This window comes from Puma concolor, chromosome B3 (assembly GCF_028749965.1).
Source record: "Puma concolor isolate L17-30 chromosome B3, mPumCon1.1.hap2, whole genome shotgun sequence".
NCBI classification, from domain to species: Eukaryota; Metazoa; Chordata; class Mammalia; order Carnivora; family Felidae; genus Puma; species Puma concolor.
In genome coordinates, this window is record NC_141672.1 from 79,738,365 (window position 1) to 79,760,186 (window position 21,822).

Below are 21,822 nucleotides of genomic sequence, written 5' to 3' on the forward strand. Positions count from 1 at the left end.
AGGCGCCCCCAAAACCAGTAAAGGTGACAGTGTATTGCCTGTGTGCACCTTTGTTTCTGTTCATCTGTCACCCTGGGAAGGAGAACTAGCCCTTCAGGCTCTGAGGAGCTGCCACCACCAGTATTTCATGCTCAGCCAGAGCAGACGGGGGACTTACATAGCTGTATCGTGACTTTGCAAGGGAGATTAGCTCCTGATCGCCTGGCGTGCACATATTCAAACCAATGGGCAGCATTTTCTTGAGCGCAGCCACGATGAGAGAGGTCTGGATGGAGTACAAGTCTCCCCTCCGCTTGGTCTTCTTCCGTTCCTGGTCCTGTCCTCCAGACTAGGAGATGAGGTTGAAATAAACAGAGGGGCTCAGTGATTCTGAGAGGAACGGCCTCCTCTTGGAGGCGGCCTGCCTCCTTGTGGCCCTGTCAGTACAGCGGGTGCGGGGGGCTCAGTACATGTCAAAGCACAGTGAGAGGAGTGTGTGAAACACAACCGGGTGGCCATAAAGGACCAGCACTGGTCCCGTGCCCTCTCCCTGTGCACATGCTCACAGAACCATGTAAGTGGACACAAACCACAGACACCTGCAGTCTTGGCTCACTCATTTCCGGGCCCAAATGAACAGATAAACTGGTGTCTTTCCAAAAGAATGATTTGATAACTGATGAGATGACTCTAGGAAAGAACTGAGAATCCTGATGCTGGGGCATCAGTAAACACACGGAAGACGTTCTACGTTGAACTGCTCTGTTGCCAGGGCTGAAGCCAGTGTTTTGGAGCACCGCATCCCGCTCAACCTCTACCCCGCAGCAGTGCAAATTCTCACCGGAAAACACAAGTCCCAAAGTAGGGCTGCTTTGGGATCTGGCAGGGGAAAGCTCGGAGAAACACTGAATAGAACTCCCCTAGTCTGCGAGAGTCCACCCTTCTTTTGCTTAAACTGAATCTACCCAGTGAAGTCCACCCACCGGAGTAGTAGGTTTCAGAAGAGTTCAAGGCTCTGCACGGAGGCTCTCAATTGAGAACCCTCAGTGTCCCTGACACATGGCCTTATGGGTAGACTCAAGGACACAAGCCCTGCAGCGACTGGATTTTTGTGAGGTCAGCCTCTGAAGGAGCACACTGTCCACCTGCTACCTCACTTGCTAGACTTTGCGTCAGTTGGGCAGGTGCTTAATGGAAGTGTGGGAATGTCGGAGAGCCAGAAGCAAGGGCTGTGGAGGCAACGACACATGGAGCCCAGTGAAGCTTGGCTTTATGAGGTGCCTGTGAAATGTTTGCAGGAATCAGGGGGCAGTACTGCGGTTTATGACAACATATAGACACGGGGCTCTGGGAGCAGCGGGAGGCCAGGGGCCTCTCCCGGAACTGGCAGTGTGAGACTTGGGACCCTGAGCTGGAGCAGAATTCATCTTAGGAGGCACAGGTTTTCTGAGAGAAGAGGAGGGTGAGAATTAACACTGCCTTGGGACTGATCTCTTCAATTACTTTAAATTACCTTTAAAGTATGAAAGAGGATCGTCATTATTAATGGACACTCTGAAAATGGATGCGATGGCCTTCACCCAGCCTGTGGTGACTGTACCTTCAGGTGGTTACATGACAGCAACCACAGCGAAGCTCCTGGCCAGCACAACTGAGGCCGGCCAAACACCACCAGACAATTCTGCTGGTTGCAGGGCACCTTGTGCTGGGTGCTCCAAAACAGCAGGTCAGGCCAGGGACAGCAGGGGGAGGGGGTGGTCAGAAATAATGAGCAGTGGGTAAGAAAGGAGCCTAACAGAAGGCAGCTTCGTGTGTTCCAGAACATGGTGGAAAGTGAAAGCTGGCTCCTGCAAAGACCACGAAGAGTTCTATCATTTACTGAGTGCTTGCTAGGTTCCTCACATGTTCTACCATCAGGCATAGAATTCTAAAGGTCTTGCCTAAGGCAAAACTCCTTTACGGTCTACATTACCCTTGAACATCATCCATAAAGGACAGAACCCGGTTTTGTGTCCTGTACTACGAGGTGCCCTGTACATATAAATGTAAAAGGTAAATAGTAACATGCAGTATGCAATCAAGTAAATATGCAAAATGTAACGAGGCGGATTTGATACCCGAGTCAAATAATTTCTTGCTCGCTCTATTTTATTTGGCCAATCTCATGGTGTTCTTGTTATAAATGCTGCATATGTGATGTGACTCCAATATGCCTGCTACTTAAATAAAACTTTTCTAATCTTCCCAATAACTGATACACAAACAAGTCCGTTATATATAAGTGAGAACATGATGCTCAGGGAAGGTAAAGGATTTTTCCAAGGTCACATAGCAGGTGAGCATCTGAGTCAACATCCAGACCCAAGTCGACCTGGCCATGGCTCCATTTTCCTTCTCTAACTAAGAGCTAGTGACCTAGTTCTTGCACGTCTCCTTTTCTCTGTCACACAGCCTAGGGCAGGGAGCTTGTGACAATGGCAGCAGACACACATTAATGAAGAGAGAGAAATATTTCCAGGTTCTCATCTGTATGGGTCGCTGGAAAGTTGTCCCAGGGTTTATTCCACCATATGCACACTTTGTGCAAAAACACACGGTCATCTGATTTCAAATCTTGAAGGTGAGTCATTGGAAAACTCTTTGGGTCAAGGGAGCCTTGCATAAGAGGCAGAGGTATACAGTGTGAAAAACCTGGGGCCACTGACAGCACAGAGGACTCTGACCCTGCATGGCACAGCAGAGGAGTGAGCCTCCTGGGCTCTACGCCCTGTCGGCATCCCTATCTCTGTCAGTGTGCTGGCTGCAGAGTGGGCAGCTGGGGAAGGGAGCAGAGATAGCAAGGAGACCTCGGTTAGGGTGAGGCTTGGCTGGCTTCCCCGGCTTCCCCATTCCAAGGGTGGGTAGGCCTACATTCACTCTTTGACGGGCAGGTGTCTTCCCTGGAGCAGGCCTGGGGGACCTCCAGGTGGGAAGATCCATTCTGTACCACCCCCATGGTGATCACAGTGCAGAGGGTGGCCAGAGCCTGGCACCTCTAATACTACGACAGAAAAGACACGTCATGCATTTGACCTGTACCTTTACTTGCATGGCCTGTGTGGGAAGACAAAAGAAAAGAAACAAGGAGAAGAGTCAGTCAGTAAAAAGCAGGGGTCCAAGGCATAAGGTAGCACATGTTAGTCATAGCTTCTTAGCCCCCATTTGTCAGCCAACACAACAGAAACTCAACAGTTCTGGAAGCCAGCTGAGCATGGCATGAAAAGTGAGCGGGAGGTTAGTATGGAGGTTAATTTGGTCAAGAGGACGTACACCCAAACCAAGCAAAACACCCCGAGTCAAGTTCACCTTGAAGATTAACCTCCCTGAGCATGTGCCACTCAGACCCACTTGGGCTTCTGGTCTGGCCGCCCACACAAACCTTTTAGATCTAGAGCCTTTCCCCTCCCCCTCCTCCCTCCTTTCACCTGGGTGGGCTGTAGATAATCTGTCATGTAACCAAAGACCCCATTTTCTTTCTTCCTTCCACCCACCCACATTATCACCTTCAGCAGATCTGTGGTTGGGAAAAGAGAAGGAAGAACTGGGCTAAGGGGCAATGTGTGTGCTTCCATGAAAAGGAGGTTTGCTAACAAGAAGTCCTCTAGGGGCACCTGGGTGGCTCAGTTACTTAAGCATCCGACTCCTGGTTTCAGTTCAGGTCAGAGCCTGCTTGGGATTCACTCTCCCCTCGCTCTCTGCCCCTTTCCTGCTTGCACACACGCACTCTTTCTCTCAAAAGAAGCAAACATTAAAAAAAAGAGAAAACGTTTCACCATGTGAAGTTCTTATCCCCACTAAAAGGTTAAATGAAGGCAAGTCAACCCAACATTAGGTATTAGGGGGAAAGGTGAATTTCTGCAAGCCAGTCTGAGAATGAGAAATCAAGAGAGAGAAAGCGAAGGAGGGAAGGCAATGAGAGGAGGGAGGAGGATGGAGGAGGGGGGAGGTGGGGAGGGTAGAAAAGAGTGAGAGAGGGAGGGGAAGCCCTCCCCCACCCCCAGGGGGAGACAGAGAGCTGGAGAGAGATAGAAAGGGGGACAGGTAGGGAGAAGGGGAGAAAACGGAGCTGCACAAGAGCAAGGGGAACAGAGACTAAGTGAGAAAGGTGGGCACTGGAGGGAAGGAGGAGAGACTGGAGTAAGAGAAGTCTGAATACCCTTGAAAACCTCAAAGACGAGCTCACAACTCTTCTCTGTCCTTTTTCAACACACCAAAATCACACTCATGGGTGGAGAGGCTTTAAACAATGAGGCACTCTAATATTTCCTGCCTTCCAACCCTTTTTTACTCATAATCTTGGGCAAGAGACCCACATTTCTTGGGCTAAACATGTTCTAACTTACCATTCCCCTCCAAGGAAGCTGCTGCCATTTTTACAGAAAACAAAACAAGTTTAAAAACAAAACAAAACAAAACAAAACAAAAAACACTTGCTCAGCTTAGTTACATTTAGCTTAACACATATTTGCAAACTGGTGTTATATAAAGAAAATATACAATGAGCTCTCCAAAACAACCTGCTTTCGCTGCCAGAAAAGGAACACATCTTTGAACCAATCTTCAATGAATCAAGTATAAATAGTGTGGCCCACCGTATATTTTGTTTCTGCCTCCTTTCCATTTGCAATGGCATGTGCAGTGTGTGTAGGCATGCAGCATTCGAATACACAGATCTCTGCCAACAACCGCCATATGCACCGAGGCCAAGTTCATTTATACAACACCAGATTTCAGTTAAGAGTGGAGATAAAAGCAAGCACAGGTGACTATTCAGATTAGGTAGCAGAGAGAACATCTAATTTCAGGGAGGAAAAGGCAATGGAGATTGAACTCACAGTAAGAATACCTCCTCCTCATTCTCTCAATATGTAGTTCTATGTCCAAAGAATACCAGAAATGCCTATGAGTTGCTATTTATTGGAGGCATGGTATCTCTCCATCTGAATGAACGTGCTGCATTTATCTCTATCCTAGAGATGCAGTTTAAAGCTGACTTGTAAACATAGCATCCTGGTAGAGCTTGGAGGAGGCAGATAGTAAGCTCAAGCCCGTTCTATAGATTGGTAAACCGGGGTCCAGAAGAGTTACGTGGACGATGCAAGGCCAATACCTTTAGTCAACAGCTGGGCCAAGGGTAGGACTTAGCTTCCTTTCAGTCTCTAGTCCTACTTACTACTATACTTTGTGTCTCAACTGAGGCAACAAGATCAACAGGCACATTTGTCACCCTAAGGAGCATGGTAAATGTTATTTAACACCTGTGGCCTGTCCTCACATTCATCACACTGTAACGTTGACCCTTTTCCACGTAGCTCAGGAAAAACTGGCATCCAAGGTCAAGGGGAATTAAATGAAAGTGTTTGCTCCTACAAACGAACCTTATCAAAGATGCACAGATTCTGAATATGACCATCCTCTGTTAAGACAAACATGCCCTTTTCCTTATTCAGCAATATGAATGAACAGAATTTCCAGTTAGTTTGTTAGTAGGTTAGTTTTGAAATGTCATCCTCTGTCACCTCATCTCTTTCCAAGTGTAAACCTAAGGACTCTAAGTAACCACTCAACACCGGAGCATTGAGATGTCTTTGCCATTTCTGCTCATCTGGGATCCAAATCCTTATACCAGAGTCATTTCCATTGCTTTGCTGCCATCCGCTGACAATAACAATGGGTGCTAGCTGGTTCAGTGCTGAGCCCGTGGATCTAACCCAGGGTGAAGGTACCATAAAATCTATCTGGGGTTTATTGACTTTCTGTAGGTGGGTGGAACCAAAGGAGAGCCAGTGATGGCTGTAAGAAGGCTCTTCAGAGGGAATTTAACATAAATGTCCAAGGATCAGGAGTCTGAACAATCTTATCTTTGTGTATCTCACATGAGCAGCAGATACATTTGTCAGAAGTTGAATACAAAATAAATTTTGGAAAATCAAATAAAAATCATCTAAAGCACAAAAGGATCCACCTTATATAAAGTTCCTGCGCAGCAAAGATTCCTCTTGAATATGAACATATACTTCTGATCTCTCTACTTTGTATATGCACAATTTTATTTGTCAAACTTTATTAAGCAGTGTATACCAGATTCTAAACTCTAAGGGTCAATTTTTGGATGCTGGAAGAAGTGTGAGTGTCAGCGTAGCTGAAAGATAGAAGGTTTGGAAAGTTCAGAGAGACTTCAGCTAACCAGAGCTAGGCAAACATGGTGAAGTTTTGGGTGAGGTTGTCATTTTTCGTTGTTATACCGGCCCCTTGTCTGCAGTTTCACATACACAGGTCTTCATCCCAAATGGTTATTTGGAAAGATGCTCCAAAGCCTTTGCTACAAACCCAAGACTGTCATCTTTCCAGAACTGATTTTCACTTCTGAGGGTCCCCATGCACACTCCACCTTCATGTTCCTCAAAGGCAGTACTGTACCAGCAATGAGAGAGACGTAATCTCAGGTATGTCACTCATACTTGACATATACAATCAGCCCTCATTGAGGCACACTTCTCTAGGGAACAGAGTCAAGAGTAAGCCATAACAGCTGGTAACAAAACATCACATTGCATGTATGTATTTACACCTGAAGGAGTCTGTCTGAGAATTCTTTACAAACACAACAGCAAAGCCTCCCTTTGCAGAGCTGACTCAAGAGGAACTGGGAGTGCAGGTCCCCATCCTGTATTCCTGCTACACACCTCCCTAGAAGTGACTTTTTCTCAAATATCTGGTATGCCCTCTTTTAAACATTTCCTGCGGGGAATGGACAAATGTTTGGGTTTCTGAATGCAACCCACATGGAAAATAAACAGAAGGCATTAAGAGGTCAGCACAACTGAAATCAAACAGCCGCTGGACGTTCCAGAGAGGAGGAAAACAAGCTTACTGGGAGAACAAGTGCTAAGGAAATCTTCAAAGCAAGGTAATTTCCTCGTAGCTAATCAAAAGGTGGCTCTAGGCATGTGCAGTTTGGCAGCTTCACCACACAAGAAGTAGTTCTATTTTCAAACAACTAACAGCAGCTTTGGTTTTGGAGACCTCTCGAATGCCTTAGGCAAGTCTTGAAACTTAAACTTTTTGACACACAAGCAGCTATTTATTCATAAAATGTGATGACCATGCTTATTTGGGAGCAGTTCCTTCTGGCTCATTCTCAAAGAAACAACAGTAGAGACTGTTGGTTTTTGTGGTTTGACCTAAATGCAGTACGGAACTAATCGCTTCATACACCCAAGATACATAGCTTAGGTCAAGATTGAAGAGTCTTTGGAATTGATTTCTATGGACTTACTTTCGACATCTTGCTTTTGCTGTCTCCAGTTAAAAATGCCAAATTATTAATTTCATTCTGAATCACAAAATTTTGCTCTTCCCTCTTGAAGTTCTAAGTGGGGGGCGGGGGAGAAATAAAAAAGCCAACATTACAAGAATGTTTTCTGAGGTCTGTACCTTTCACAGCCATCTCTAAATCCAGGGCCCACATGTTCCTTACGTGAGATTTGCACCACAGGATGAAGACCTCTGCCACCATGCGGAAGAGCTGGTCAGAATCAGCATCGGGACTTTTGAGCCAGTTCGATCTGAAGTAAAAAGTAAATTGATATGCATATGAAATTCAGTAATGATTAAAAGAGTCACACTAAAAATTCTATCAACTTTGGGTGTGTACACTTATCCAGATAAAACTACATTCCCACCCAGAGGCAATCTTCAGAGAGACTAAATATCAGTACACTCCTTACATGCTTGTAGGCAGGTAATTGTAGATACTGCTGAAGGACCTACAATAATCATTTCCATCTTACCAAAGGAGTCAAGGATTATCTTAGCAAACAGATGTCAGAGAACAACATTTCAATTTTGTCAAGGGTAGTTTTTTTTTTTTCTTTTCTTAAACAGATGAGATGATTAAGGTTACACTCTGTTTTGGGACAGGCCTCCTTTAATCCCTAAGGCTAGCAAGACTAGACTTGGTCACTATAACACCTAATCTTGTCATTGACACTTGACATTGTCAAGCCTCTGAAATATGGAGCACTCTAAAACCAGTTAAGGCCTCACACCCTTTCTTCTCAAAGCCAATTTTATGAATGAAATTTGTAAGGCAATAGATTTTCCACTGCTATTTTAAGTATATAGGCAGAAACCAAACATTTCCTATGTCCTCTGAAATGGTTTAGAAATTCCCTATTTATATAATATGTAATATAAAATTTGTAATATGTAATATATATATTTATATATATGAAATTTATATATAGTCATTTCATTTTTTTCTTTTTCTTTTTTAATTATAAACCAGCCCAGGTTAAGAATTTCACAGTGGTGGCAAGAAGGCAACATTGCAGAAGAATTCAGTCACTTCTTACAAGTTGGTGTATCCCTAAGTATCTTACATATTTGAGTTTAATTATATTTTGAAAGGGCTAGATAGTGCCGTTTTCAAATATCGGTGCAGAGTAACACAGTACAAGTTAAATTGTCTACCATCTTTCTTAGGTTAAAGAAAACTGGTTCTCATGAATGCTCTGAAAAATCCAATGTCCCTTATTAGTGCATGCAGAGTAACAGCTATCAAAAGCCAGTTCCCTAAGCCTTGGGACATCGCTCTGAATTGCCGTGGGCAGCCTACACCTTCTGCCCATTCATGGAGAGCAACAGGATAAAGAAGAAAGGTGAAGATTCATGAGGCCAAGACTGTCTTTGGACCCCTCTCTCAATTCCTTACTGCTGAGGCTGAGTTTCAGCCTCATAGACATTCTTGTCTCATCTTTCTTGGGTTCTACTTCACTTGTCTTTCCCGTACATGGCAGACATTATAGGTTGCCTACCCAATACTCATCCTCCTCTTCTTAGGAGCAAAAGCCCATTTTATTCAGGGTGGCATTGTGCCCTGCTGAAGACCACATTACCCAGCCTCCCTTGAGGGATAGCTACTATGTAACTAAGTTCTGATCAAAGACATGGAAGTGGAAACTGCTGGATGGACCTTCTGGAAAAGCTCTCTAAAAATGCCTCAGATAGCTGAGGATGCCTGTGCCTTTCCCCTGTTGCTTTCATGCTTCCTGTCTGGAATGAAAATATGATGGCTTGAACTCTAATTGGCACAGTGCATCATAAAGTAACTTCAAAGATGGAAGCCAATGTTAAGGATGGAAAGACAGAGGAGTTAGGCTCTCTAATGAGGAGCAATCATACTGGCCCTGGAAACCTTTAGATTTCTTTTATGTGTAGAGATTTAACTTCTCATTTCTCTAAGCCACTGTAATCAGGTATCCATTATTAGTAGCCAAATGCAATCCAAACTTGAGGCTTGAGATTGGTAATGCTTTCTGATTTCATTCATATGATTTTTCAGGAGTGCTTTTTCTGGATCAAACATCAACTTTGGTCACAACTGCCAGCCATTCATTCCTCAGTGTTTAGCTTGAAATGAGCTTTGTAAGTGTGCACTATGCCCTGAGTGGGAAGAGGTGAGGGGTCACATACCATCCTGCCGAGGAAAAGGACAGCCAAAGGGTGTATGGGCAGCAGGGGCTCTGCAAACAGGTGAGGTCAATATTCCCTCACAGGAGGCAGAAAAGGATTCTGATCCCTTTGCCTTCATATAGGAATGCAGTTTCAAGTGAATGAATTTTGTTTTCAATACCCTTCTTCTTCTAGGAGGCAAATCTTCACTCTTTATTTCTAGCGAGGTCCTTCTTTCAGGTTTAGAGTGCTAGGTGTGAATGAAGAATACCTCATTACATGTTTCCCCAGGCACACGAACTCTCTACCTCTCTCAAATCAGATGAAAATGGTATTGGCAGGTGCATAGAAGATCCTGACCTCACTCCTCCTATTTGCCCTTCTCCTTTCTGCCCCCAGATGAGCCAACCGGGCTCATCTCCTGCCTGCTCCCAGTATCCAGATCTCTCTCAATATCCAGACACCTGTCCTTTTGGAAGTACCGAACTGATATATAGGTCTTTTTTTTTTTTTTTTTTTTTTTTTTATAAATCATCTGCACTGTGTGCTGCCAAAAGGCAGGTGGAACATTCTAGGATGTAGGTGGGGAGAAAGATTGGTTTTAGAGGCGATGGGGGTGACAGCTGAAGCAACCCCAATGGATGAAATTACTGAGCATGTTAACAGAAAACAAGAAGAACAGAATAAAATCTTGGATGACTTCAAGAGTAAAGAGAGTGAGATTTTCACTTTCAAACTGACAAGTTATCAGGTTTTCGAAGAAAGTAAAGCCAGTTATCAAGCTTTCAAAGAAAGTAAAGCCATGCTCCTATGTCCATGGTCAGGTTGTCGGAGTTAGAGCTGAGGGCTCATCTCAACCTTATTCCTAAGCCTCCTGCAGAGGACACAGCCCAAGGCAGTCACCGCACAGCATTTACTCAGATTCCCTTCTGTAGTCTGAGAGATGGTTTTTCACCCCAAGCTGCACTGTTTAAAGGTGCTCATTTTTTTGTGTTCCGAGTGTTCCTGATTGCCAGAAAGGAGGCTGAGAAGCCATTGACTCTGGTGGAGAGATCTGTTTAACCTGTGCTGACATATGTCCTGCACAAGGAGATACCCAGCTATTTTGCCCAGCTCCGACCACACTATACCCGGAGTTCTTGCTTATTCTGCATCAGCTTTGGACTGAAGATTAATAAACAGAAGCTTCTGTTCAGAACAGTGTTCCAAATGGCAAAGAAACTTGAAACATGGCCATGACTGGGCCGAAGGAAGTAGAAAGGTTTAATGTGACCAGGAAGAACAGGGAGGAGGACAGGACAAGATGGCTCTCTTCAATATTTAAAGAGGTGCCATGAGAGAGACTGGAACAGTTTTGTGAGAAAAGAAAGGGGGTATTTATTCATCCGGTTACAGGTAAGATGAAGTGACCCCTCTTCTTCCTGCCAACTCCACACTCCCATAATTCCAAGCCAGCAATTCTACTGGTGAAGAAAGTACTCAAAGAAGGTAAAGGCATACACCTAAGAAGCAAGTATTTCTAAGCTAGGCTCCAGTGGCCATAACGTTCTCTGGTGCTCTGTGAAGAACGGGCTGAAAAGCGGGGATGAATGAATTAATGATGATCTCAAAGACTCTCTGACATTGCCATTTTTAGCAACTGTCAAACACTGTGTAAGGAGAACACACTCTATCTTGAGTTTGATTGTCAACAGTCAAATGCAATTAAAGAGCTATTCCAGGAGCAACCTTACTCTGCTTTCATTTTTGTTTTTACCTCACACTCTGACAAATTCCCTCTCTAAACTGCTAATGTCATTATACTATCGGAAATGACGAAAACGATGATCCTCAAACCAGAGTTTGTTTTGCGAGAGTAAGGTTTCCCACAGACAGTTAAGGGATTTTATTATGTATATAGTAAATGTAAAGCATTTATTTCGAAAGGCTAAATATAATTAATTATTTTAAACAATAATTTGTTTAAACAATTTGCCTTCTAAAATAAATGCTAAATGTGTATATCCGGACCTATTGCCTGCCCATGACAAGAATGGCTTCCAACCCAAAAGTTAGCAATGCTCCCCCAAATAGTCCTAAGTCCTTTCAATATCTACAACAGAGTATTTTAAAATTAAACCTTTTCAAATTTACGTGTTAAGGACTTTAAATTTTAAGAGGGCGCAGTATAATAAAAATCCATTTGGTCCTTGCTCTACACTAGGACTAATAATCCTTTGTTCTTCTGCTTGCTCACAGACATTAGCCCCCACCATGTCCTCACCGTCCTCAACATGCTGCTGAAATTCCATGGTCAATCGTTATGAATATTCTCTTCTATACACCCTCAACACCCTAACCTATTTCTCTTTGTCATACTCACACTGCAAAACCCCGACCTTGGTTACATCCAACTCTTTTCCTACTCTGGGCCTCGCTCTGGGATGAACTGGCTGGAGAAAAAGACCACCTAGTGATGGGTCTCCCTTTAAGTTCATGACCACAGATCTCAGGTGGGGCCCTTAATGCTGCCTGGCAATCACATGACACTGTTCTGACCCATCTACTCTCTCTCCCTCTCACTGGCTATCACCACACACTTTCTCTTTACTCCTCAAACCTCCAAACATCTTCTCCCCATCCTCAATATCAGCTGATGATCCTGCTTCCTACTTCCCTGAGAAAATGGAAGCTATCAGGAAAGGACTCCTACAGACCCCAGACATAGTGTGTGTGTGTGTGTGTGTGTGTGTGTGTGTGTGTGTGTGAGTGTGTGTGTGTGTGTGTGTATCTGCCAGCATCAGCACCTACACTCCCTGCCCCCCTGCTTGTTGTTGTGGATAAACCGTCTAATGCTGACCCTTGCCTGTGCAGAGAATGTTGCTTTAGAAATTATCTCTCTCACTCTTACAAGATAAATTTCCCCTTCTCTACTAGATCATTCCCACTAATGAAGAAACAAGCTGACAAGTCTCCCGTCTTAAAAACTCTTCTTTTGGGGCGCCTGGGTGGCGCAGTCGGTTAAGCGTCCGACTTCAGCCAGGTCACGATCTCGCGGTCCGTGAGTTCGAGCCCCGCGTCAGGCTCTGGGCTGATGGCTCGGAGCCTGGAGCCTGTTTCCGATTCTGTGTCTCCCTCTCTCTCTGCCCCTCCCCCGTTCATGCTCTGTCTCTCTCTGTCCCCAAAATAAATAAACGTTGAAAAAAAAATTAAAAAAAAAAAAACAAAAAAAAAACCCTCTTCTTTTGACCTTACTTCTACCTCTAGTTAGCATCCTGTTTTCCTGCTCCTCTTTGTAGTAAAATTCTTTGACCAAACTGTCTGTACTTCTCTCTCCAAGTCTTTTTCTCCCATTTTCTTCCAACTTACTCCAAAGAGGCTTTACTTCATCTCTCCATTCCAACTGCTCTTGTCAAGATCACCAATGACCTTCACTCATCATTCTTCCCTCCTGGAGACGGTCTGTGAAGTTGGCACCCAGGACATACCATTCTGTTGGGTTTCCTCCTGTCTCATGGGTTGTTCATCCTCAGCCTCTGCCATCAGTTCCTCCTCTTCTGCCTGACCTCTTGATGTTGGAGAGCACAAGGGCTCAGTCCTTGGAACTCTTCTCTCCCCCACCACAATTCTTTCTCTCATCCAGTCTCATGTTCTCCAATATATTAATGACTTCCAAATCCCAATGGCTTCAACAGAACTCTCTCCTGAACTCTGGACACATATATTCAACTTCCCACTCAACATTTTCATTTTTATATTGAATAGGCAACCTAAGTTTAACATATCCAAAAGTGATTTCCAGATATTCCCCTTAAAAAATGTCTGTACCCACAATCTTCCCCTACTCAACTGCTGGATGTTCCATTCTTCCATTTGCAAGAATAATCTTTGACCCTCCTTTCTTCTCTCATTCCCAATTTGGAAGTCCTAAGGGCTCTAACTTCAAAATAGACCCAGAATCTGCCATCTTCTATCAACCTTTATTGCTACAACCCTGGATCCAACCATCAAACTTTTTTTATTGTGGTAAAATACAAAATTTGCCATTAGTGACATTTAGTACATTCATAAGGTTGGGCAGCCACTATCATTATCTAGTTTCTGAACATTTTCAGGACTCCAAAAGGAAACCCAATCCCATTAAGCAGGTGCTTCCTGGTCCCCCCTCCCCCCAGGACCTGGCAACCAGTAGCTGGCTCTGTCTCTAAGGATCCCCCATCAGCTCTTGACTGGATCACTGTGAACCTCCCAACTGGTCTCCTCATCCCCCTATTTGCCTCTATGCTGTGCTCAAAAAGTGAATCTGATCACATCACAGAGTAGCTTAAAGCGTCCACCAACTTCCCTTCTCAGAATAAAAGCCAGAGTCTTCACAATGGCCTCCAAGGGCCTGCACTCTTGGCCCCATATTGCTTTTCTGACATCTCTTCCTTTCCTCCCTACTCCTCACTCTCCTCCACCCCAACATACTCCTTCCTCAGGGCTTACTCCACATGCTCCCTCTTCCTGGGAATATAACCCTTCTCAGACCTGCAGGGTTTCCCACTTCATCTCTTTGCTCAAGTATTGCTTTCTCAGTAACATTATACCTATCTATCCATCCATCCATCCATCATCTGTTTAAAATGTTTATTTATTTTGAGAACGAGCAAGAGAGAACACATCAGTGAGCGGGGGAGGAGCAGAGAGGGAGAGAGAATCCCAAGCAGGCTCCATGCTGTCAGCGCAGAGCCTGACGTGGGGCTTGATCCCAGGAACTCTGAGATCATGACCTGAGCTGAAATCAAGAGGTGGATGCTTAACTGACTGAGCTACCCAAGTGCCCCAGTAACATTCTATTTAAAACTGTGACTCCACCCACCTGGGGCACTCTTAATTCTCCTTAACCTTGCTTTGTAGAATTTACTTATCTAAGTAAAGTATATCATTAAGTATGTAAGTACTTATTTTGTTTATTGTCTGTGTGCCTTACTTTCCTACCACAATGAAAGCCCTTAGGCCAGACATCTTTGTTTTGTTCACTCTTGTCTCCCAATGCCTAGAACAGCCCCTGACACACAGTAATATCTGTTGAATGAATATGTAACAGAACAGCGGAGGGGAAGAAGTGGGTTTCTTCTGCCCCAATCTGACCAATTCCTTCTTAGCTACAGTAGCATGTGAGGATGGAAGGGGTGGCCATGTCATTGACCATATGGAGTCGCTGGCCAAGGAAAGCGCAATCCAGAGGTCCTACACCCGGAATTTTCTCTTGGACGGGCTGGGGTGGGTGGGGGTAGGAGCCGTGACTCCCTCTCTCACCTGTAACACAACCCCACACCACCTTTCTACTCTGTGGACAGGCTGCCCCAGGTCTCCCACATACCTGTTGTTGTCCACGTAGCGGATGAGCATGGGGTAGAAGGCATAGAGGTCTCTGCAGAGGACTGCAAATTCATCCAGGATGAGGAGCTCCGCCTCCTGAGTGTCTCCTTTGGTGTCAGCCTTCAGCTGCTCCTCCTCCTGCACAGTCTTCACAGCCTTTTTCTTCAGCTTCTCCAGAGTTGGGATGAAGTGGCTTTTCAGCAGGTCCGGCCTGGCTTTGCTGATGATTGGCTGGGCGTACACTGCGTTTGCAAACAAAAAGCCTCCCCCTCATTTCACACATTACAACAATTAATAAAAGGAAAGAGGTGATCCTGAAAGGTGAGGCTGTGACAATCCATCAACTCAAGATAGCCCCTGCCTCTTGTTCCCTTCCTTAGTGGCCCGCTTGCTCTCAGGAAGCCACAGCTGGGGAATGGAGCCATAGGACAAGGTCCCTATTCCTGTTCTGCTTGTCCAGGCCACAGGGAGCCCCTGCCTCCCCTGACCTTCTCAGGCATGCCTGCTGTTTGCCACACCTCTTAGCTCCTTATCATAGTCTTAGCACGTTCATGCTGGTTTGGGCTTACTAACAATATTACCAATTCCTTGAATGGAGCCTTTTCCCCCTAATAACCAGCTCTGTGCTGAGCCAAAAGTAGGCACTCAGTGCTATGCTTTCTGGTTATTTTATAGAAGAAACTCCTATTAAAAATATATTAATCCACCCACAGTTCTCACTCTCCAATGTTTGAAAACTGCCAACTCGCTGCCTGGGGGCTCCTCTGGGTCCTGAGGAAGCTAGATCGACTAATTATCTGGTATAATGAATGGAGGGAGAGGCTGGGGTGGCCACCAGAAGTCAAAGAGCAGATACAGTAATCAGTGGAACTTGGGACTGTGATTCTGGGCCTCTTAAAGAGCAAGATAAAACTTCTGTGTTGTACCCTTTTCCTTAAATGGAATATCCTCTTGGTCCAATTCATCATAACGATCAGAGTCAGAGTAATTATAAAAGAAATAAGTGAAATAAAATTAATAAGAGTCAAGAACCAATGCCCATGTGCATGGTGTATGTTTTGTGTATTTCAAGGTTTCTTTAGCTTAGGGCATTTCAATCGGAAATAACCTACATTCTGGCACTTTTTCTTTTAAATCTGCCTTATTTTTCACTTTCACAAAAATGACCATTGCAGAAAAAGGAGACAAAGGCAGCTTTTGCTGAGATGCATCAACCAAGAAGTCGAAACTCAGCGCTTTGAGAGCCATTCACATTCTATACCTTGCCCTGCCCGGAGGGTTACTTCTGCTTTGGACCCATAATCAGAATGGCTATTCCAGATGTGGGTGAGATGGGGTTACAACTTAAAATCACTTTTTTTTTGGTGCCAGCAATTAAGTGGCCTGAGATATGGATACCCCTGTGGAGTAACAAGTCAAGTTCAACTGCCACCAGCACACCTTGTGCTGTGACATCTTTCCTCTCTGCACCTCTAGGGAGCTGAAGGAGCCTGTCCTTCCACCTGCTTCTGTCCCTGAATCCCTCTTGAATTACAAATTAGAGCTTCTCAACAAATTGCCTTGGGGTTGGCAATGTTCTTGGGCTAATGGGTCAGAAAGGAACCTCAACTTTATTTACTTATATTGTTCACAGAACCCTGCACCATCTAGTAGCTATGGGCACCTAGAATATTGATAATTCCAGTCTCGGTTCATTTCAGAGACAGGAAGGGGGTAAGAACTTTTCTTCCTTGGTCTCGTAGAGGAATACCTTCTCATTTGCCTGGGAAGATAAATATCTAAGGTTGGGTTAATAGCTCCCTTTGGCCCAGTCACTGTGTCTCCTGATCCAGGGGATGGCATGGGTGAAAATGCCACCATGGAGCTGTCTACACTGTAGGTTGATGAAAGGCAATGGCTTCCCCTTGGCTTCTGTTTCCTCAGACTTTGCTTTGACAAGAGGACACTAAATATTCACGGTTTCCTGACTGTGAGAAGTATGGTTATTCATTTTCCAAGCCTTTCCTTTTTTTTTTTTTTTTTTTTTTGAGCTTGCTTTAGGAACACCTAACAAAATTCATTAAGAGCCTATTGCATGCAAGCAGTTCTAGGGGGACACAGATATAATAAACAAAAATCCCAAAGTGATGCTGCTGTGAAGCTAAATTAGAGAGTGTCTTAGAAAGCATAACGTGAAATACAAATGCTAGCAATCTGAGTACAGCTCAGATGGGAGTGAGTTTTCTACATGTACAAAACACACAGGATCACTTACCAGGAAAATATCCACAATTATTACTGTAAGAGCAAACGGGAGTCTTAAGTACCAAAAGCAAATAAAGCAATGAACATCTGAGTCAGGCAGAGTGTATCGAGAAGGGCTTCCTGGAGATTCGAGGGACTTGGCTTAGGTGAGGAGTGGGCAAGAGGCATTTGCTCTAGGAAGCTCTCCAGGGGAAAACCTTTTTACTGTTAAATAACTAAGACGGGGAGGGAGACTAGTTTAAAGATGGACTAAAATGAAAAGAAAACACAGGCACCCTGGCCTTGTGCTGGGGAAAAGAGGCATTTGTAGTACCTGCGATGCGCTTCATCCAGGATGCCTCGTCGATGCCCAGGTTGTTGTTGATGATTTTCAGAATGTTTCCCAGGATGACACTGAGGTGTTCAGAGGTGACCTTCGTGCACCAGGGCCCTGTGCTGGGGGGCAGGTGCTCTGGCCCCCGCTCCCACCAGTAGGACAGGTAGTTGCACAGCATGGGCAAGATCACCTCGATGACGTGGGGCATCTCCGTGTACCGGGCCCCTGACTCGGCCAGGTCGCTGATTTCCTTCATCAGGCCTTCCAGCTGAGGGATGTCAGGACACATCTCTTCCACTGTGTCTGGCATCCCCAGAACTGACCAAGAGGGTACAGGAAGAATACAGGGACAGTAATTCAAAAGCACAAATAATGTAAACTTCCCTGTCTTTCCCGCCCTTCCTTTGGTCTTGAGACATTAAGTTTCCACCCTCAAGCTCCAGATGAGTGAGCATTGGATATGGGGGAGTTTCTGTCCTCCAGGTGTTTGTGTAAAGATGGCGGCTTCCAGAGGCTGGATTATCTTCCCAGATGCCATACTCAGCATAGAACACTTCAACTTAATGCCAAAGGAGCATCACAGAGACAGCTGAGGGACATTTCCCAAGACTTCTCTGAGATAAAGCCAGTCTCTTGACTTCTCCCTCTCTGCCCTACTGCATGCATAGCACAAAAGACAATACTAGAAGGAGAAAAGCAACTAATCTGTGTTTAGTTGAAAACATGTAGAGTTCAGTCACCTGGATCTCTGTACTGGTTAGAAAAGGAAAAGAAACCCCTCTCATCAAATATTCCTTCAGCTGGACCAGAGACAACATTACCTTCCATAGGTTGAAATTTGGTGGTGGGGGGGATTGTATTTGAATTAATTTCTGCATTTCCAACAGAAGTTATTGATGACCTGTGCCAAGACTTCCTGTCATGCTTAAACCTTTTTGTTTCTGAAGGCTTCTATGTGAGGAAGAGTGATTAAGCCCCACCTTTTCCTCACACTTAAGACTGAGGTCACTTCACTGAATGCGGACAGACAGGATGATGCGGCAACAGATGGAGTTCAATGTGAAATTGAGGAAGGCTGTCAGATACAAGAATCAAAAACAAAAGCAGCCAGGGGATATCCATCCTGTTCTACAGGGCAGACGAGGAGAGACTGGAAGCATCCTGAGGTTCTTAAAGGGTGAGAAGATTAGCAGGGACTCTGAAAGCAGTGCAAGCCCACAGCTCTGTCTCCTCCCCTGCCCCCCATCTGCCTACTTCACCTGGACCCAGGACACACATCCTATGCAGACTCCACCCACAAGCCAAACTTCTCACACTGCGGCCAAAGCATCAGGCACCACAGGGGTGAGGGAATCTGAGAAGCCACAACGGGGAGCAATTTTCTGGAACATCAGTCCCACTAGATGACTCGAGGAAATTATTTTTGATGCTTGGAGAAAAATGCGACGTTCTCATGAATTTCAAAGGACAAAGTGGAAGACTTCAAATAAAGTCTTTTGTGAATTGAGTTATGCCTGCAGGCCCTTTGCCATTGCGGTTACCGCTGGCTGGAAGTCTCCCTTCTCTATCATTTAGGTACATAGGAACTGAAAGGTTAATGAGTAAGAGAGGTCAGACAAATTCTGTGGCCTTTAGAAATACTGGTCAGTTGAAAGGAACCATTTTGATTTCTCCCTTGATTGCACTTTCTGGAGCAGAGATATAGGACAGTGCTGGCCATCGCTGGAGACACTAAATCTGCAGCGGAGACAAGTGAGTCTATTGGATGGCATGGACTGTTGCAAAGCAAATGATACGCAGGAGCCTCCCTGCTATGGAAGAGGCCCCATGAGTTCCTAACACTCTTTGCCTAGTGACGACTTTTTGCTGCCATCACTGTGGCTAAAGATCTCTCTTCCTTGAAAGTCCTAAGTGGACCAATGTCCTTTAAAATCCAGATAATTCTGGGCCCCTGGGTGGCTCAGTGGTTAAGCCTCTGACTCTTGATTTCGGCTCAGGTCATGATCCCATGGTTCCTGGGATGGAGCCTGGGGTCGGGCTGTGTGCTGACAGTGCAGAGCCGGCTTGGGATCCTCTCTCTGCCTCTCTCTCCCCCACTTGCACTTGCCTGCTCGCTCTCTCAAAATAAATAAATAAATAAATAATTAAAAGAATTAAAAAAAAATCCAGACACTTCAAAAGGATTAGTAGCATGAGAGCCAGAGAATGTGACACTCCTGTGATTTGCAAGGGAAGGGAATTATAAGGGTCAGACATGGCTTACTGCCAGTGTTGGTCATGTGCAGAGAAGTCTAGTCTGTGGACACTGCAGCAGAACAGCCACCAGGGGTGACATCAACATGGGGGTCTGGAGGAGTCTCACAAAGTAATTTTACATATACAAGAAGTTAGAGACCGGGAAGTCAAGCTTTTTATCTTGAAACTCTGCACGTCGAACAGTGCCAACTGCCGCAGATGCAAGTGAAGTTTACAACTATTGCCCGTAACATTATAATTAAGGCAGCTCAGGTGTTTGTGTTTAAATGTCACACAGACAATACATCACCATGGACACTTTCTTCCCCTACCTAAGAAAAGAGTTGCTTGAGGGTGCTGCACTGGCATCATTATAATGACCTTTAAAAGTTATTTATATGTAATTGGCCCTTGAGTGAAAGAAACATTTGTGATTCAGATGGTGTTTTATACTCCTAATGCCACATAACAAACCCAAAGAATGAATGCTGCTGAAAAACAGCCTCGGCTCGGTCCTATTAGAATCAGACACAAGGGGTGCCTGGGTGGCTCTGTTGGCCAAGTGTCCCACTGACTCTTGGTTTTGGCTCACGTCATGACCTCACGGTTTGTGAGTTCAAGCCCACAATGGGTTCCGTGCCGACAGTCTGGAGCATGCTTGGGATTCTCGGTCTTTCTCTCTCTCTGCCCCTCCCCAACCCACACTGTCTTTGTCTCTCTCAAAATGAATAAATAAACTTAAGAAAAAAAGAATCAGGCACGAGACTGTTGGAGTTATCATTAGAACATACTTCCCTTTCATCTCTAGATCAGTGGTTCTCAAAGTGGGGTTGTCCCACCAGCAGCATCTGGAAACTTGTCAGTCCCGATCTCCTGAGTTAGAAACTTTAGGGGTAGCATCCAGCAATCTTTGTTTTACTAAGCATTCTGAGTTAGCTTCTCAAGTCAGATTTTCTCCACCAGGCAGCTCTTTCATAAGGCGGCATGGGAGAGCACCACCTCTTTGGGTAAACAGACGGCTCACATGGGACCTGGGCCACCGCTCTCTCTGGATGACTGCTCCAATAAGGGCATGGAAGTAAACTGGCTGGTGACTAGGGTATCTTGTTTGATAATCTGATTAACAGACCACTGCCGCCCACAACCAAAGGTTTATCTAATTTTGAATACCTAGAAGATACTAGTATTCACCTTTTCTAGGCCTATCTTAATTTCTGGATGAATCAGAAAATGCTCCAGGGTCTTACAGAAGAGTTACTAACATGAGGAAGTGCTGGCAAAACACCAACTGTCCATTAATAGAGATGTCCCATTGACTGAAGCCTTGATAAATCAGCTCATATTTCTAAACCAAAGGCTCACATGGTTTGTCACCCTATACATTCCTCCCCCACCTTGGTCCCTTGGGGCCACTCACTTTGTATAATGAATGAAGTCTACTTTCTTAGGGTCCATTAAGCCATCAGTCATTCTCTCGCTCCAGGCTAACCTGATTATCCCAGAATACATATTCATGTATGCTCTACTTTTCAAGAGCCGCACTGGTCAGCATTCCCTCTGTTGATTAACTGAATGATGGAAAACATGGACTCAGGGGACTGGGACACATCCCACAGTGTGTCACTGATGGATGAAAAACTGTGTCATCTCTAATCACACCCTTCTCTTTTTCTCCCTGTGGAGTATGCAATGATTTATATTTATTTTTTATTTATGGATATGTCTTACTAAATAAAGGTCAAGTATATAAAATAAGAAGGAACAGGTTTCTAATTGCCCTTGAGAAGAACAACGGGACAGAGTCATTCCCTTGCTTACCAGAGCCCATTCAGGGTTTCCCCCATCTTTGTCAAGTTCTGATTTTACCCCCTACTGTACGTCTATGAGCTGAAGAGCGGAGTACGCCTATTTCCCAAGGCATAGCTCTACACCCTGGTCAAACAGAGACACAGGATTTCCTGAATCACAGTTGGAGCAGATCAAACACCTAGCACTCTCATGAGTGGGCCCATATCCCTTTGGAGCCGGGGAGGAACACTTTACCTGGCACCTGCCTACAGAGGTCACAGCTCTTTCTCAACATTACCAGAGCCTGCTTAGTGGTTCAGCTCCCATGTTAGCTGCAAGATGTGACTCATTTGGTATCAGCAGAGGGTGGAGAAAAACAAGGTTAGAGATCTATTTTTGCTAGTCTTAGCAAGGGGAAAAAG

General features: G+C 44.9%; 1 protein-coding gene across 1 annotated transcript in view; it reads right to left on the bottom strand.

Annotated features, from left to right (window-relative positions):
* RYR3 (ryanodine receptor 3) overlaps positions 1-21,822 on the bottom strand; it is a 530,733-nt gene that overhangs the window by 54,259 nt on the left and 454,652 nt on the right. Inside the window, 5 exon segments of the mRNA XM_086710284.1 lie at positions 158-328; positions 7,298-7,390; positions 7,499-7,586; positions 14,819-15,059; positions 17,375-17,695. Of these exon segments, the coding sequence (XP_086566410.1) occupies positions 158-328; positions 7,298-7,390; positions 7,499-7,586; positions 14,819-15,059; positions 17,375-17,695 (914 nt within the window).